Raw genomic sequence first — 18,792 nt, 5'->3', positions numbered from 1 at the left:
AAAACTGGAAAAAATAGAATATAATCTTAAAAAAATAAAGTCAAAAAACCATTAGAATATCAGAGCAGGAAGAAACAATTATTTTGAAAAGCATAACTAGAATAACCACCCACTAGCATCCTCACTGGTGGGAAAGCATAACAAATGTTAAAGTCAGAGGGAGAAGGGGTGCCACTCCCCACCAGATCTTTTTCAACACTGTACCAGAATCCTTGTGTAACAACAGCAATAAACTCAAATTACTAAAATTAGGAATGACTTTGGGGGCCTTATGAAATAAAAGGGATCACAAGAGAATACCATGAATAACTGTATACCAACAAATTAGATAACCTAGATGAAATGGACAGATCCCTAAAAGCACAAACTCTCAAAACTAACTGAAAAGGTAACAGATCTGAACAAGCCTATAAGAAGTGAAGAGATGAATCAGTAATCCAAAACTTCAAAGAAAGCCAAGGACCAGTTGGCTTCGTTGGTGAATTTTATACAGATGAAGGAAGAACTAACACCAAGTCTTCTCACATTCTTCCCAAAAATAGGAGAAAAGGAACTGCTCCCTCACTCATTTCCTGGAGGTCAGGATTACCATGACACAAAAGCCAAAGACACTATAAGAAAACTAAAGACCAATACCAATTATGAGTACAGATATAAAAATCTTCAGCAAGATACTAGGAAATTAAATCCAAAAGCATACTGAAAGGGTTGTACACCATGACCTAACAGGATTTATCCCAGGAACGCAAGGCAGCTTCCACATATGAAGATCAATGTAATACACTGTATTAATAGAATAAAGGGGGGAAAGTCCCATGATTATCTCAATTGATACAGAAAAAGAATTTGACAAAATTTAAGACCCTTTCATGATTAAAACAAAAACCATACAATAAACTGGTAATAGAAGAGAACTTCTCAAATTAATAAAGGGCAGCTATGAAAAAACCACAGCTGACATCACACTTAGTGCTGACAGACTGAAAGTTTTTTTTTTTTCCCTAAGATGAGGAATAAAACAAAGCTACCTTCCTCCATTGCTGCTATTCAACATTATACTGGAAGTTTTAGCCAGGGCAATTAAGCAAGAGAGAATGAAATTACATTCAAATTGGACAGGAAGAAGTAAAACTATCTCTATTTGCAGATGACATGATCTTACATATAGAAAATCCTAAAGAATTCACACAAAAAAAGTTACTATAAACTAATTCAGCTAAGTGGCAACATGCAAGATAAACATTTTTATTTCTACACAAAACCATTTGTATTTCTAAACAGTAACAATGGAAATTTAAAAAATGAAATTAAGAAAACAATTCTATTTATAATAGCGTCAAAAATAATAAATTACTTGAGAAAAAAATTAACCAAGCAGATGCAAGATTTGGACACTTAAAACTACAAGACATTGTTGAAGTACCTTAAAGGAGACCTAAATATATTTACCAAATCCAAGTTCATGTGCTCATGTGATGCGCAGGGAGGCCAAACAATACCAAAATGTCAAAGTCTGGAGCAGAGAAAGGTTTGTTGCAGGGCCAAGCAGGAATAGGCGCCTCCTGCCCAACCCCCCACCTGTCCCACTGCCCCCACCCCAGCCCCCTGAAGGATTTCAGCAAAGCGTTTTTAAAGAACAGTGAGGGAGGGGCAGCCCAGGGCATGTGATCGGCTGTGCACACTTCTGATGAGCAGTTCTTAGGTGCCAGAAGGTCTGGGAGCTACCTGCTCATGGTCATCAGATAGTTAATTTCTTCCACTTGGTGGTGGTTTTTAGCGCTGAAAACCTCAGGGAATGTGTACGAGGTATTATTATCTGGGTACTTCAGGGATATAGGGGAGGGGTCTGTCTTGGGAAGGCAGGACCCAAAGGGTCCTTCTCAGTTATAATTCCCCTTTTTTCTTCAATACTTCTTAGTCTTGAGAAGAGGTGTTGGACGAGAAGGGGAATAATGTTTTGGTTCATCATAAACTCAGAAGAATTCAGTTTCAATCTCCAATCCTGTCTCATCCTTCCCCAAATCTTTCAGGGAATGAGGCAACGACTGCTCTCCTTCCTGCTGAAATGGGGCACAGTCCCACCGAGACCGAGCAGGACCCTGTGGGGCACCCCCCCAAACCCCTCCCACTTGTGTATAGAAAAGCTGAATCTCCCAGGTCCCCCTGAGTCATAAAAGAACAGGCTCGAGCAGTTGATGACTAGGACAACAGGCAGAGATTCACTGCCTGATGCACTTTCCTCAGCTGTTTTCCAGATACTCTGCCACCAGAGGGGGAAAACGAAGCTGCATGATGCCCAGATCTTTTCCCTAGCCTCCCCAGAATGGCTGGTGGTGTCCCAAGCATGACACAGCTTAGATAGTTCCAAGTTCTCAACAATACGGGAATGCGCCTGAGATCACGTCCACAGTGGCCACGTAGTTTTACCTTGGATGTCTGAACCACAGCTACTCCATTTAGACTTTCAAACGTATTCCCCTCAAGGCCAAAGCAGAGGTACGATGCACGTCCACAAGGCCACAAGCAGGCCGCTTTGGTCAGTAAAGTTTAAGTTAAACTATGTATAAGCAAGAGTGATTTCCCCCTACCTCAACGTGTGCAGGTTTTTCCATCATTTCCCCTTTTGATTGCAAATCTTTCAATAGAAAGCACTGATGATCAGAATGGCCATCCCTCTGCTGGGATGGTGGCTCCTGCCCCAGCTTCAGATCATGTCCCTGGTGCTAGGCCTCCTTTGTATCTGGTTATTCACGTTGGGGAAAAACTAATCAGGTATCAGAAAAAGGCTCAGATGTATGCCTATGGGGGAACATGTTATAAGCCATCCATTTTATCACTTATACATTGTTACACAAACATTTTACATGTGCTTTTAGCAACAGACTTGAAGCTAGCGTTGTTACACATCTTGACTAGTTATACTCTGTGACAACTCACTCCATTAGAGAATTCTCTTTCTATCCTAAACGTATAGGGGCAACAGTGTGGTTAGAAGTTAAACAATAACTTCCAATGTGGAGAGGGAGCCAAACACTTGGTAAACAGTTCAATTAAAGAACGTAGATTAAAAGCCAGCTAATATTTCAGACAAAACCAAAAAACTACAACCATATTCATCAGCTCATTCAATCCTATGAAATCCATCCTTTTCCCTAACAGCTTTATGAAATGAGTTTTCATTAGACTTTTAAAATATCTTACTCCGCTCAGCAGTAGGATTTTAAAGAAACCAGCACTTGTCCGGAAGTCCCTTTTATGAATCCTCTGGAAGGTGAAGTCTTGCAAGCATCAGCTTAACTGTCCATGAAGGACAAAGAACCCAAAAGGAAAGGTAAAAGATGCGATTACAGTGTGCCTGACAAGCTTAATCAAGTTGCTGTGACAGACAACATTCCATGGCAACCAGAATCCTGACTGACGGCATTAAACCAGGACATACCCAAATTTCAGAAATTTCATATAATTTCTAGAATGTCTAAATTAATATTTACCCACGATGTACAGTCTGAGGAGGCACCACTCATTTGACAGTGCTTCCTGTGCAATTCAACATACCAACAGATCCTAGTTAAATATTTTTCTCTGAGATGCCTCAGGGGCCCTCTGAAGCATCCCAAAGTTAGCTGAAGTCAAACAGAACTTTAATTAGAATTTGATAGGAAGTTTGTCCAAAATATCAAAAAGTTTCACACCAGTTGTTATCAGAATAATTCTGCGTTAAATTTCTTTTCTTAAGCGAGGAACCAAATCCCGTCCTGAAGCAGCCTACATTCAATAACAAGATCCATTCATCCGTAACGTTTAATCTCAGCCCGACCATGAAGGTCTCCCTTTCCACAAACTCTCCACAACTTTCTGTATCTCTATTAGTTTCTCTTATTTTTTTTCATCTAGAAACAACCAGCTTTAGGACAAAATCATTTTTTTCTTAACAAAATGCAATTCCATTCCTACTATCTTTTACTCAAAACATACATTCTACTTTCCTACTATATACTGAAATGTTCCCTTTATTATTTTTAGTAGTTTTAACGACAATTTAAATTAGAATCCTCAACTCTTAGAAGTCTCAACTTCTAGTGAAAACCAAGAAGATAATCATGAACTGTCTTTTCCATTTTCTATAGATTGGGAAACACAAGCACCAATAATAATTTCCAAAACACGTGCTCTGTACAGAAAATATCTCACTGCGGCACCAAACATATTTAACAATAGTCCTAAACATCTTTTAACTTCTCTGCAGATGGAAGCCAATGCCCAGTAAATAATGATTCAGTATCTTGTTTAGGAATGACCTAGCTATTCAACAAATTCCATCATTTAACTTCTTTTAGCACAATATCAAGAGATTTTTTTTTTTCAGTTCTTCCTCTTACTGTTTTTACAAAAACCAACATCTTGGCTATTTTCAGGGATTTTTTTTTCTTTCAGTTCCCAAATATCCACTTCAGCTTTAAAAAAAAAAAAAAAAGGCAACAGTAGCAGACAGTAGTAGATACATCATTCACTTTCACGTGCCTCACTTTCAGCAAAACCAGGAAAAGACAACAGGATTTGGACTCAGGTACCAACAGACACGCGCACACAAGTGCACGCGCGATAAACCTGAAGCAACTGCAACAGGCCACTTTGATATAATAGCAGAGCCATTAGGGGCCATTTTTTCTCCAGATCTCAGGAAGTACTGAGGCCACACAATGTTACAATAAAAATATTTTCTTTCATTTAAGAGAGCATAGCTTAAGCTCTCCCAGTTTTGCAAAAATATCCCAGGGGACTATAAAATGGAACAGAGCTCTGAATACCCATAATTATTCATGGTTGGTATTGTCAAATATCAAGGAAACAAACAATTCAGAATGGTCTCTCAGGATCACGGTTCCCTAGCCCCCAAAAGGGAGATTCTCAGCCAATTCCCCATCAGTCCAAAAGGGAAGAACCCCAACCAATGCCCTGTCAGAGATGAGGCTGAATGAATGATCCAGGTGGGTCCAAAAGGGAAAATCCCAGTCAATGCTCTATCGCAGGCAAAGCCAACACAAAGGGAAGGCTACCCCTGGTGCCGTCACACGCAAGCCCATTACTCACCAGAGAGGTCTCAAACTGCTAGTGCAAGTACTGATACACACACACACACACACACACTACCCCCCTTTTTTTTTTTTTGCAGTAATGGACAAGCTAATCTCTCTTCTTTTTAAATGGGAGTACTGGGGATTGAACCCAGGACCTCCTGAATGTTAAGCACACACTCTACCACTGAGCTATTCCCACCACGCCCCCTCCAGACAAGCTAATCTTGATGTTAGTATGGAACTGCAAGGGTCCCAGAAGAGCCAAAACAATCTTGAAAACGATTAAGTTGGAGGACTCAAACTTCTTGATTTTCAAACTTGCTACTACAAAGCTCCAGTAATCAAGACAGTGTACTGGCAGGGGGATAGATACATAAATCAATGGATTTGAAACGAGAGATGAGAAGTAAACCTATGGATCTATGTTCAATTGATTTTTCAACAAGGGGACCAAGATCTGGGGGAAAGAATAGTATCTTCAACAAATGGTGCTGGGATAACTGGATAGCCCCGTGCAAAAGAATGAAGATGGCCTCTTACTTCACAACATACGCAAATATTAACTCATAATTGATTGAGGTCCTAAATTGAAGAGATAAAACTAAAAAACTCTTAGAATAAAAACCACAGGGGTAAATCTTTAAGATTTGGCAATGGATTTTTAGTTCTGAGACCAAAGTACAAGCAACAAAAGAAAAATAGATAAACTGGGCTTCATCAGAATTTAAAACTTTTGTGCTTCAAAGAACATGATGAAGAAAGTGAAAAGACAACCCGCAGAATGAGAGAAAGTATTTTCAAAATGTATCTGGTAAGGATCTAGTGTCCAGGATATATAGACGACTCTTGCAGTTCAACAACAAAAAAGACAAATAAGCCAAATGAAAAGTGGGAAATGGAGTGGAATAGACATTTCTCCAAAGAAGGATGTACAGATGCCCAAGGAGCACATGAAAAGATGCTCAACATCATTAGTCCTAGAGAAATGTGAATCATAACGGCACTGAGACACCATTTCACACTAGGGTGACTATAATTAGGAAAATGGAAAATAACCTGGGGGGATACGCTGATCGGTAGGAAGCTAAAATGGTATCGCTGCTGTGGAGGAGCTTGGTGGTCCCTCAGAAAGTTGAACAAACAATTACCAGATGACCCAGCAATTCCACTCCTAGGTATGTATGCAGAAGAACTGAAAACAGGTGTTCAAACAAATACTTGCACACCAATGCTCAGAGCAGTACTGCTCATAACCACCAAAGACTGAAAACAGCTCAAGTATCTGTCAACCTATGAATGTACAAATGAAATGTGGTTTATCTATACAAGGGAGTATTATTTAGCCATAAAAATGAATGAAGCACTGATACATTCTACAAAATGGATGAACCTTGAGAACATGCTACGTGGAAGAAGCCAGACCATATATGATATGATTCTGTTTACATGAAGTGTCCAGAGCAAGCACATCCATAGAGACTAAAAGCAGATTAGTGGTTGCCAGGGTGTGGGGTGAGGGAAAGGTAATGGGAAGTGACTACGTAATGGGTATGGGGTTTCTTTTGAGGACGGTGAAATTAAAGTTAAAATAAGATGAAATTAGAAACTGGACTTAGTAGTCATGGTTATACAACATTGTGAATGTACTGAAAGCAACTGAATTGTACACTTTAAAATGGCTAATTTTGTTATATGATTTTTACCTCAAATTAATTGAAAAAGACACACAGAAACACAAAATAGCTTTATATTTGTTTAGGTACAAGGATGTACTATGTCTATAAATATATAGCTAATAGTCCAGGATACACTCCAAGCTGGGAGCAGTAATAATATAAGGCAGGAACATTGATCGCCAAGGGAAATTTACTTTGAAATGTATGAATTAGAAATAAATCATTAATTAAAAAATGTTAGGTTGTGCATGAGTATAAGACCTATAGGAACAGCTCTGAGGGCAAATTTCACGGGAAATTCACTTTCCACCTTATATATCTCTGCATTATTTGAAATTTTAGAAACAGACACACCATATTCATAAACAGCAAAAAAAATTAAGAAGAAGAGAACCTGAAGCCAAAGAGGGGCGCAGTGAGGAAACTGAGGCCAAGGATCATGCATGGCCTTCAGCCCCATCCCATGCCACTTTGTGAATAACTGCCAAAGCATGAACAGAAAAGGTGCTGGCAGGTTTTTCCAGGGACTTTCAAGACAAAGCCAGGATATTCTGGCAACAAACAGCCAGACCAGCATGGGGTAGGGGAGAGGTCCTCCAAAACGGGGGGCTCTAGTGTTGTGACCATGGCAACCTGACCTGGATGGACTGAACCTCGGCATGCCAGCCGCGTCCAGAGCCCCCTTCTGAGCGATCCCTTCTGCAGAACGCAGCAGACTGGGCCGGAAGTAGGTGCCTGATGCCAAGACCAATGGCTTAATGCAACTGATAGAGACCTGTTAAGAACAGCGCTCTGCTCACCCTGATTGACAGGCACTAAAGGAAGCAATAGGTCCACCCTTGAGGACTTTTAATGTGATGTAAAGAGGCTGCTTGGTTGACAAAAGGATCAGAAACCCTAAGACACGCCAATAAACAGCGCCATGGCAATTAGGACAAGTGATGGTACAAAGCCTCGAATACACAAAAACAGGAACCACAGACAGTACATGGCCCCACAAGCGGTGGGCACCCAACAAACCCCCATGTAGAAAAGTGAGCAATAGCAGGCATGCTAAAGCCAGAGCCAGAATGGCCTTCCAAATCCCAAAGGACTCACAGCATCTCTGCATCACCTGTGCCTGCCGTTCCAGTCCTAATTCTGAATCCTAGAAACGCAGCTCTCCGTGAGCTCCCAGGAGCCCTGGCCACACAGTTGCATTCTTATAGCACAGCAGGGCCGATCCAGGTTTTGTGGGACCTGAAGCTTATATAATTTGGAAGGCCTACTTTAAGAAAAAAAAATTTAGACTTAAAATAAGGCAAATGAGTATTTAGGACAAGTAAAGAAATCATAAATTACACATTTTTAAAGGTTGGCAGGTAGCACAAACATAACAGTGTACATGTTAGTTAACTGTCCTATCTCACTATTTACATTTTTAGCTGCATAACCTCTGATTACTTTTTCATATGATGATTTTGCAATAGGATTTTCTATAGAAACTTGTTTGTTATTGATATTGCATAAAATGTGATTTCTTGAATCACTTTGCTATATACTTGACACATTGTAAATCAATTATACGTGAGTTAAAAAAAAACAAACAAACCCCAAAACAGAAACATGTGATTTCTCTTGCTGACTTACACACTGTTCATGGCAGTTCTGGTTGGTCCTCTGCAATCACAGGAATTCTGTGATAAATCTATTTCACCAAATTTATACCCAAGAAAAGAAGGAAGTTTAGAATGTTTCTAACTGTCGTATTGCATTATCAAATATATTCATGATGTGACAGAACTTCAATTTTCACCAGGAATCAATGAGAGCAGAATCCTCCACTTATAGTTTACCCTGTCTGAGAATTGGAAGAATTCTCTACAGATCAGCTTTTGTTCTCCACACTCTCCAAAGCTGGGTTTTCCTTCCCTGCCCATTCACTCTGGTGCTGGGCCCTGCAGGGCACGTTCGTATCACTGCAGCAGCACTTCTGTCCCCGCATCTTCATACTGTGACCCAGATAAACAGATGTGGTAACTGGCAGCAGTACTCCTGGAAGCCACAGCTAGCAGGATGGGGAGCGAGAATTTCTCTCTTTCCAGGGGTGATTGTGAACCACATAAACCTATCCCATTAACCCATAATAAGTGTATCCCAACTCAGCCTCCCGCCTAAGTCACATCCCCAGAGAGACTGCAGCCATTCCACAGCACCCAACAAGAAAAGGGTGACAGAAGGAGTCAGAGAGGGGGAGACAGAAGCCCTCTCCAGTCGCAGTGAAAATATCTTGCTTTCACGAAATTTACAAAAAAACCATACTAGCCCATGAACACACTGCTTGGGTCCCTCCCAAAGGCTGACACAGAAGCTTCCAGAAATCCACATGGGTGAGGAGTATTCCTAAGCAAAATCACTTACTTGAAGGAAAGCTGCATGAGTCTCTCTCTCCATTGCCACCAGCAGGAACAGAAGTGACTGCCTGGAAGGTGTAGAAAAGAGCAAGACTTAAGATGACAGTTGGGTCTGAGAAATAAACTGAAGGCAAGAGATCACAGCCGGCCCCCCAAAATGGTGGGAATGAATATATCAGGGGACTGGGTGATCTATAAGGAGACACAAGCAAGAGAAGAGGGGAAAGACATGTGGCCGAAACGTGGACAGACAGGACCTGATGAGGGGAGCCATGTGCGCAGGTGGGCGGAGTCTAATGATGAGGGTGACTAACAGTTGAGGGTGGGGCTAAAGTCTAGGGTGGCCTAACTGATGGATGAGTGGACTCTGAAGATCAGGGCCATGGACACACAAAATGTGAGTGAGGCCCGTACAGAAGGGACCTGCCCGGCGGATGATGAGCAGTGTTTAAAGGTGAGTCGAGGTTTGGAAATAAGATGGATGGGGCCTAGAACTGAGAGGCCAGGGCTGCCTGGGTCAGGCCCCTTTCTTGCCAGCACCAGAGGTGGGGACGGGCACAGGAGGGTACCCCACTGAGCATCTCCATGTTCTTCCTTCCCCCAATCAGTTAGAGAAGGCAGCCATAAAGATTCAGTCCTGGTGGCGTGGCAACATGGTACGCCGGAAGTTACTGCACGCAGCACTCAGGGCCTGGGTCATCCAGTGCTGGTGGAGGTCGATGCAGGCCAAGATGCTGGAGCAAAGACGGCGCCTGGCACTAAGGCTCTACACCTGCCAGGAGTGGGCCGTGGTGAAGGTGCAGGCACAGGTTCGGATGTGGCAGGCCCGCAGACGGTTTCTCCAGGCACGCCAAGCAGCCTGCATCATCCAGTCTCACTGGCGCTGGCATGCCAGCCAAACCCGAGGCCTGATCCAGGGCCGCTACGAGGTCAAAGCCAGCCGGCTAGAGCTCGACATTGAAATCCTCATGACCTAGGGTGCGGGCAGAGCCAAGGAGACTGGATCTCTCTTCCAATAAAGACATTTACAGATCATGGTCTTGCACTTCGGAAATGAGACCCAGAGGAGAGGGATCAGCCCCTTATCTCCCTACCTTCCACCCACAAACAGGTTCCCTGGCATGGTCTACAGCCCGTCCCAGGGCAACCCACGATAGGTAGGCCCTCACTCCTAATGCCAACCTGACCAATCTTGTACCGAAAAGAAACCCCAGGGCTCAGGTCAGGCTCTGACACCTCGGCCAGCCTGACCCCAGCTCCCTCCGTAAGTGGGGTTATGCGTTGGGCTTTATTTTTCCGCAGCCTCTGCCCGGGCCTCTCCGTTCAGGCAGGACACTAGAGAGTCTGGCTGCAGTCAGAGCCAGCTGGGAAGGCCAGGATTCCACAGGCCTATGATTGGCAGGGCCCTCAGGGCCAGCACAGAGCTTGGCAGGGAACCAGGAGGACAGGGTACCCCAGAGGAGCAACAGCAGGACAGGCGCTGGGCCTCAAGGGGGGACAGCCAGGCAGAGCTGGCCCGGGGAAGGGGCTGAGATGCTGCAGCTGTGCCTCCCTCCCAGGGGCCGAGAGACAAGGCTTCCATCCCCTCTGCTGGCCGCTGCCTGTGAGAACCAAGCGTGGAACTGGGGAGGGGAGAGAGAGTGGGGGGTGGTTTGCGGGGATGTGGGTAAACAAGCAGGGGAGGATTAGGGGTGGGGATGGGGGAGGGCCATCCCTCTCTCATTGGAGGTCTTTGGCTTGGGGATGCAGGCTCTAAATCCTACCATGTCCTCAGAAGCAGCGGTGCCAGCCTCCCTCCAGAACCCCCTCTCTACCCCAGCCTCCCACCATCTACCACACCCTCTGCTGGGCCTGCCTCTAGTGGGTGCTGGTGGGTCTCCGCTTTGCTGAATCTCTCATTATCTTTTGGCATTTCTGACTCAACCATCTCTGTATAAGATCTCTCACCATCTCTGCTTTGTCATCCATGCCCAAGGTCCCTCACCCTCAGCCTGTGTCAGGTGTCATGTTTATCTCTGAACCTGCATCCCAGAAGTCTGAAGTCCATGACCCTCCCCAGGATTTTGCAATGGGTGGCCTTGCACAAGGGATGGGAGGACCAGCCGGGGAGGTGTACAGAAGCCAGAGGTCTTCATGGGCCTTGCAGCTGAGTAAGGTTTTCTCTCACCCCAGGCCCCCTTGGATGTGTGTGTGGTGTGGGTGTGTGGGATTCAGGGCAGGGTGTCTCCAGAATAGTTGTTGACAGATGTGAGGGATTCAGAGATCAGTTCAATATCCATCACCTCCGGTAGCTGCAGGTGGCACTGATGCAGCTGGGTACCTCAGTCATCCAAGGGACCCCTTTTAGGAGCTTCAGACACAGCTCTCTCCTCTCCTGCTGACAGCAGAGATAGGTAGGAAACTGGTTACGTCTGCAAGCTGGACGTGGCAGGAGTTCTGCATGACTAGCCCAGCAGGCACCCACCCCTGCAGTGAGAGGTGTTCAAAACCTGTGCTGGCGAGAGTTTCTCTGATTCACAACCTAAATTGGGCATTGGAATCCCCTAAAACACATACACACAAATACTTGTGCCTGGGCCCACCCAGAAATTCTGTTTTAATTGGACTGGGGAGAGGCGTGGGCATTAAAATTCAATATGTGGCCACAGTTTGGAAACTGCTGAGTTAAGCCCTTCCCAGCCCAGGTTATCTGGCCCTCAGTCAGCCTGCATGGTCCCATGCGGGGATGGTCATGCAGAATTCCAAGCTGAACACTCAGTGGGCTCAAGGTAATCAAGGCTTTCTGCATTCTTAGCTCATCAGAGAGCAAAGTAAAACAGGGATCTAGAGGCAGAGCTACTTTGGGTCAAAAACCTTTGGAAGCAGGAAGACACAGCCCCTCCGGAGAGCTGGGGCCTGGAGGGGGAGAGGCTGTTGGAAGCAAAGTAGGCTGGGCCTCTTGTCCCAGGTAGACCAGATTTCAGGAAGATGGTGCCACACAGGTTGTGGGCAATGGAGACCCTGGGGCTAGCCCAAGAAGGCCAAGTTTCATCCAGAGTCTTCCCTGCCACCTGCAAGAGTCCCTCCAAAGTTCAGGGGTCTCGAGAAGCCATGGATGGCCTAGCCCTGTGGACGGTGGACATCAGAGAGCCCCATGCCGAGGAAGTAAGGAGGCACAGAACAGGAGTCAGGACAGAAGCTCCTTTTAGAGCAAAGTCTGTGTCTAGTGTTGGCCTAGACTGGTAGAGCCAGGTAGGACTTTTTAGAGGGAGATCGCACAGACCCTCCCTTCTCTTCCCTGCCATCACTGAGAATTGAGCTGCACAAGGACCTCTTCCTGAGAATACACTGAAACACTGCAAGTGGGGAGGGGAGGCGTGTGCTTGCAGCTGTGGGGCAGAAGTGGGTTTAAGAGCACACTCTGGGGGACTTGGTATCCCTACTATTGTTCCTCCTGCAGGTGACATGAAGGCCCCAAGAGCTATGTGCCCGAGGCCCAATCAGCAAAGACATATACTGACCCTCAGACTGGCCCAGCCTCCTGGGCCCCTGAGAAGGCAGTTCAGTAAGTAAAGGCCCATCTCCTGCAGGTCCTTCCAGCCCTGGGAAGGGAGCCCCAGGTGGCTTCTAGTCTCCTTGCCCCAGGATGCCCGCCTCATGCTCTCAAGCCCCTCACCTGACACACCGCCAACCTCAGCTCTGATCCCACAGCTCCAGGGTCTCAGCCTGCCTCACCTTCTGCCATTCTCTGGCCCACGTGCCAAACCCGAAATGAGACGCCCAGAGCACTGCATGCCGTGCCGGGAAGGTTGAGTGGGCTGACCAGCATCCCACCCACCACTCCCACACATCCACACGCGTTACTGGAGGACACTGGTTCTGACCGCCACCCCAGCCACCCTCACTGTGCCAGGTGGATGTTGCTCGGTGTAAGGAGGTCTTTGTTCAGCTTTGTTTCTAAAAATCGAGTTTGTTTGAGTCCACCACAAGAGAGTAGTCTGGAAGCAAGCACTTGTTAGGCAGAAGAGCTGGACTGAGTTGAGAAGAAAAGTTGTTTTCTGGGCACTCCCAAGCTGGGCTTCCATATCACCTGTCCAGAACCAAGAACTTAGGAGAGTGTGATTCTGTAGAGGGTGACCACAGGTTCTGACAGTGAAAGGGGTGGGAGACAGGGCAGGTAGAGACAGTTCCAGCCACACAGGGAGAGACAAAAGGCCACTCATGGCCCTGCGACAAAGGAGTATGAGGGGGCACAGCTACTGCTGCAGCCTGCCACCAGATCCTGCCCTCAGCCCTCCCCAGGTCACCCCGGCAGGCACGGGGGACTCTGAGAACACAACCTGGGGAGGCTGCACGGCTCAGAGGTGAAAAGGGAGGGGCCAAACGAGTGGGCCTGAGGGCTGCCCCCAGTGAGCCCTGGATACTCCCCATGGGGCTGGGAAGTAGCCAAGAGTTCCTGCCCCGCCCCAAGATGGGAGAGGCAAGACGTGCCAAAAGGACCGGCCTCCTAAGGAGGCCTGGGACAGAGACAAGAAGCCACTGACTGGCAACCTTACCACCTGAGGCCAAGGTAGGGAGCATGGGCATCACAGAAAGTGGATTTAGGTCTGTGGGTGGGGGACACAGTAGGGTCATCTATTAGGAGTGGGCTGAAGACAACATGGTTTCCACAAGAGCAAGCAGGACCACCCACAAGACTCACAACCCAGGAGGGGAGAGTTGGGGGTATCGGGGAATGATGATTGGCTGAGTCGGTAACTGTTGAAGCTGGAGGAGCACTCCTCTAACTCTGGATGTGTTTAAACATTTCCACAATAAAAACATGAAAAAATAACTTCAGTAGAAATAATAGAAGAATAAAAAATAACTTAAATAACTTCCAAACTGTTAGGAATTATATTGGGCTCTTAGGAACAGAAACCTGAAAACCCATGGCTTAAACAAAAGTTTGTTTTCTTCTCCCATAAATAAAGGCCAGCAATGGGAAGGCCAAGGGACAGCAGCTGCATGATGTCAAGAGGCCCCATCCTGTTTCCACATTGCACCCCTGGGATGGGGCTAGCCCTTTTACTCTAGGATGGCTCCTAGAGTTCCAGCCATCATTCCACATTTCAGGAGAGAAAAGAGAGCCACTTATGCCAGCTGACTTCATTTCTTTTAAAGGCCTTTCCCACAAGGCTCACTCACCCAGCCCCCTCCACTGATATTTCAGTGGCTAGAACTGCTACCAGACCCTCCCTGCTACATATAAGGACACCATTATCAAACTCAGGTGCATCCCAAAAGGCTAGATTCTGCTGTGATACAAACTTCCAAATTTCAATGGCTCAAAAGAAATGTGTTTCTCACTCACACAAATCTGCTGGGCTCCAGGCACCTCTCCACACAGTGTCCCACCGTGTGTTTGCTCAGCCTACCAGGCTGCTCCCACTCCTACCTCACCTCCACGTGGACATGAGCTCCTGTGACTGAACTGGTCGAAGTCTGGGCAGGAAGGTCTGGAGAGAAGAGCACTGGCGTTGGAAGAGTCATAGTTCACTTATGCTCCCGTTTTATTGGCTCAACAGCCATGTAGCTGTGTCTAACTTCAAGGAGAAGGAAAACGCAATCTTCCAACGTGCCTGAAAGGAGCGGAAAACAAGAATATTGGTGAACAAGTCAATGTGCCCCACCTCAGCGTTCCATTTACAAGACAGAAGGGAGAGTAAGTACTGGGAGGCAACCAGCAGCCTCTGCCACACTTCTGAAACGTTAGAGGAAAAACATAAAGAAATCTCAATCAATTCAACAGAAATATGAAATGGAAAAAAACAAGTAAGAAAGCAGTGATAGAAAACCCAAAGATGGGAATAAATCTGTATTAAATGGAAATGGGTAAAATTTGTCTGTTGACAGAATCTCACAATAGGTTTTTAAAACTATCCAACCGTATGTTGTTTATAATTCAGACATCTAAAATAAAAGAAAGCTGGAGATTAAAACTTAAACAGAAAAAGATAAAGCAGAAGAGAACATTTAGCTATTTCAAAATATACGTAATCTCCTCTCCTGAGATCTAAGGAAAATGAAAAGAAAGCAACTGACTTCACCAAAAAAGCTCACAATTATTAACAAAGTGAAATAAGGGCCATCAATGAATAAGAGGGACCGCAGCTCGGGAAAGGGGAAAGCAAGAGGAGAGGGCTACCAGGTGAGGCAGGAAGGAGGACACTGAAGGACAAATGCTCGGGGCAAAAGAACGAGGGACCAGGACTCAAATGCAGACATCTGACTCCAGGACCTGGGCTCTTAACCACTCTCCCAGCTGCCTCCTCCAGGAGACTTGTGTAAGAAAGCCCTGATAGAATGACAGAATGGAGCGCTTGAAGAAAACACACACACACACCCCTATATTTTAAGGATAAAATGAGTATTGAGGGCAATGGGCAGTCCTTGCCACCAGGAAGTTCTGCAAAATGTAAAACAGCAGACGATTCCAGCTAACATAAAGTATTCCCGAGTACTGAAAGAACAGAAACTTACCCAACTATCTTTATGATGCTAGCATAGCGCTGATATCAAAACCAGACAAGTATTCTGAGGATCAAATATATAACCTGGTGACTATAATTGATAACACTGTATTGTGTAGTTGAAATTTGCTGCAAGTAAATATTCTCACTAGATAGATAGAGACAGATATGTTAATTAACTAGATGGGAAGAATCCTTTCATAATGTATTTATACACCAAATTATCACAATGTACAATTTTATTTGTCAATTACACTTTAATAAAGTTGGTTGGTTTTTTTTGTCTTTTAATTACGCCTTGTAATTTTTTGCTGAAAGATAGACGTATATACTGGGCAAAAGGAATTATGGTCAACAGACCCTTAGTGATATAGTGGTAAGGTGTGGAGGGAGGGGAAGCATTCAAAGTTCTGTGATTATGTGTGTCTTTTGGTGATTCTGTGCCCCCAGACTATCAATTTCACCAGCGCTTCTCCATTATTTTCCTCCTCGCATGGAACAGATCGACTGGAGGGGACTGGAGTTGTGTATTTCTCTTCCCACATGCGGTAGGCAAAGCCGACTAGACTTGAGTATTTCTCCTCTACCTTGGACTGTGATGTAACACCAGCAGGTTAGGCTCTGGTAACGATTTCTCGTGAGGGCAAGTCTTACTAAGGAGAACAGAATGCTCTTGTGTAATTCAAAATGGTTTATTTCCCCTTCCCTTGTCAGAAGCACAAGGGTATCTTTCTCTGATATTCACTGTAAGGATCTGCTTGAGCTCCTGGAGATTAAACTCACAAAATATGAGGGCCCCACTCGGGCTAGGTCCCCCTGGTGTTTTTCTCTCTCATGCTTGTCCACGCTGTACCTCCAGTAATTCATCAGTTACAATTCAGCCGTTCCCACCTCACACTGGTTCTCATGGAGGTTTCTGTTCTGGTAAGTTGTGATTCTTTGTGTCCCCCTATCTGTATCTCCAATTTGGGGGTAATGGTCTGCCCTGTGACCTCCCTTCTCTGACACATTCAGAAGAGTTGTTGATTTTTTAGTTTTTTCAGTTTTTTACTTGTTAGGATGGAGTGAAGGCTTCTAAAGTCCTTACATGATGGACTGGAAACCATAAATCCTATCATTAATTTTCTATTCCAGTCATTGTATTTTATTTTTTCACTTCTGTAAGTTTTCTTGGTCTTACCTCTAAATTTGATGATTACGTATAATTTCTTACTTCCTCCAAATTTTTATATTTGTCTTTCACTTATTTCAAAATACGGCATAGAGTTACCTTATTTCTCGGCTTGACAGTATTAGTATCTTAAGTCTTTGCAGATCCATTCCTGCTAGTTCTCACTCTCAAGGTGCCTTCTTTCCTTGTGTGTTTACTAGGGTTTTTTAAAAAGTCATCTGCTCATTTTACCTGTGAGAATTACTTGATTCCTGGGATGAATCCAGAAGAGGACTTTGTTGCTTCTCTCAGATGCTTGGGCAGACAATTAGTCCAGGAGGACTGCAAACTAACATCTCAGCTTGTATGTTTTTGGATAAACTATGCAGTGCGAATTTTGGCTGAAAACCTGCAATAGGGAGATCTTTGGTTATAAATTCTCAGGAGCAATTTTTCTTTCTCTGCACAGTACCAAAAATCTACTCAAGAAATGTTCTCTGCCATGTTCAAGGGTTGGGTGATAATAGTATTTGGGGGTCCCAAATATATAAAAGGATCTCCTATTTGACTTCCCACTTTGGGCATGTCTTCTTGTCCCCTGATCCGTATAATGCTGTGACAACCTGAGCTCAAATTCATATGGTTTGGCAAATTTCCTCAAGACAAAAGGCAAGTTTACAACTCCAGTTATATACCTCTCTGAATTCCCATCTTGATTTGGTTGAGTCTGTATTCTTTTCATCCTGCCATACTATCAATGCTTTTAAAATATAGTTTTTAATTTTTGTTCAACATTTTAAATTATCCTCAGCATGTAGACTAATCAGGATTCCTAGTCCACTAGATTGCTTAAAACGTAATAGCATAATGGACATGAATTTCAAATCCAGTTTCGCCAAATCCATAACCACTTAAAACAGACTTATCTTGGTCCATAAACCCCGAAGATAGAAATATCCCACAGCATCTATATTCTGTGCCATATATTTCTTATGTCAGTCGGAGCCCATGAAACCTGATCCATTACAAGAAGGATGGCATGGCATGAGAAACCACTGACCAAAAAGGAAGATCTGGATCAGTCTCTCATGAGCTAGAATTTGTAAATATGGAGCCAGTCTTTGAACAGCATGTGCTAAGGCTTCACATGTCTTAGATTCCATCAGATAGAGGGTAGAACATGAACCATCTGAGAAAACCAAAGGTATGACATAGAGAAGGCCCACAGAGGAGATGAAGACATTAGTTGACAGGAGGAGAAGGTAAAAGAAGCAGAGAAACCCGAAGGAGCCCAAGAGAGCAGGTCCACAAAGTTCTGAGTTCTAGAGAAGCACCCCATCCTGTTCAGGTTTCTGGGATGCTGGTCTTTCTACAATTCCATTACTCTAATCCCCAGGACATATCTACCCTCTTATCGATCCCTGCAATGGTCCCTCATCATGCATGCTACCTTTTGTGACACTCCTTGAAACTAATGCAAACAGTAAAACCTCCTATGACTATTTCATCACAGCCATGATGTAATACCATGGTAGATCCATAGGTGAGCACATAAAAGTCCAGGAGAATTTGGTCAGCAAGGAAGCCCTTGCAGTTTCTGTCCCACAGCCTGAAGCTGGCTGACTTATATATTATCCTGATAGGATTTTAATTCCTCTGGGAGGTAACAGAAGCACAATCCATGATGTGATTAAACAAGTGAGTGGAAGTCTTGGGTCCTGCTACCATATCAAAGGGACTAATAACCCAAGGTCTTGGGATATGTGCTACGTGAACACTGTGACATATCCCCTATGTTGCTTTTTCCTTTTACTCCCAGTTGTGTGGAAGAGGGTTAACATAGCAGGCCTGAGAACGCTATCCTTAGGAAGGCATGCTTGAAAAGTCAGCCATTAGCTCATGTCAAGGAATTTGGATTTTCAGAGGGTTCCCACAATTCCCTAACTGATAAAGTCATTTACTGCATCTGAACTGTTTGTTCAAGCAATGTCATTTGTGCTGAAT

At 44.6% G+C, this 18,792-nt stretch overlaps 1 protein-coding gene across 2 annotated transcripts; it reads left to right on the top strand.

Annotated features, from left to right (window-relative positions):
* Positions 1 to 2,289: 2,289 nt before the first annotated feature.
* IQCF6 (IQ motif containing F6) lies at positions 2,290 to 10,184 on the top strand. 2 transcript variants are annotated; one of them, XM_072941382.1, is made up of 3 exons: positions 2,290 to 2,496; positions 9,200 to 9,429; positions 9,756 to 10,184. In XM_072941382.1, exon 3 carries the CDS (start codon positions 9,801 to 9,803, stop codon positions 10,122 to 10,124), a length of 324 nt encoding a protein of 107 aa, XP_072797483.1. In that variant the 5' UTR covers positions 2,290 to 2,496; positions 9,200 to 9,429; positions 9,756 to 9,800; the 3' UTR covers positions 10,125 to 10,184. The 2 variants fall into 2 exon arrangements, with proteins under 2 accessions (XP_072797483.1, XP_006196425.2); XM_006196363.4 differs by lacking the exons at positions 2,290 to 2,496; positions 9,200 to 9,429 and adding an exon at positions 9,464 to 9,601.
* The last annotated feature ends 8,608 nt before the right edge of the window (positions 10,185 to 18,792 follow it).

Source organism: Vicugna pacos, chromosome 17, assembly GCF_048564905.1.
Source record: "Vicugna pacos chromosome 17, VicPac4, whole genome shotgun sequence".
Classification (NCBI taxonomy): domain Eukaryota; kingdom Metazoa; phylum Chordata; class Mammalia; order Artiodactyla; family Camelidae; genus Vicugna; species Vicugna pacos.
The sequence above is the reverse complement of the archived record's forward strand: the minus strand, read 5'-3'. Positions and strand labels throughout refer to the sequence as shown.

What these genes read in the sequence shown, in the direction of transcription:
- IQCF6 (XM_006196363.4), top strand. Translation starts at nt 9,500, where the DNA reads ATGGATGAGTGGACTCTGAAGATCAGGGCCATGGACACACAAAATGTG. An exon ending in ATGATGAGCAGTGTTTAAAG is followed by an intron (nt 9,602 to 9,755) that starts GTGAGTCGAGGT and finishes TCCCCCAATCAG; the next exon opens with TTAGAGAAGGCAGCCATAAA.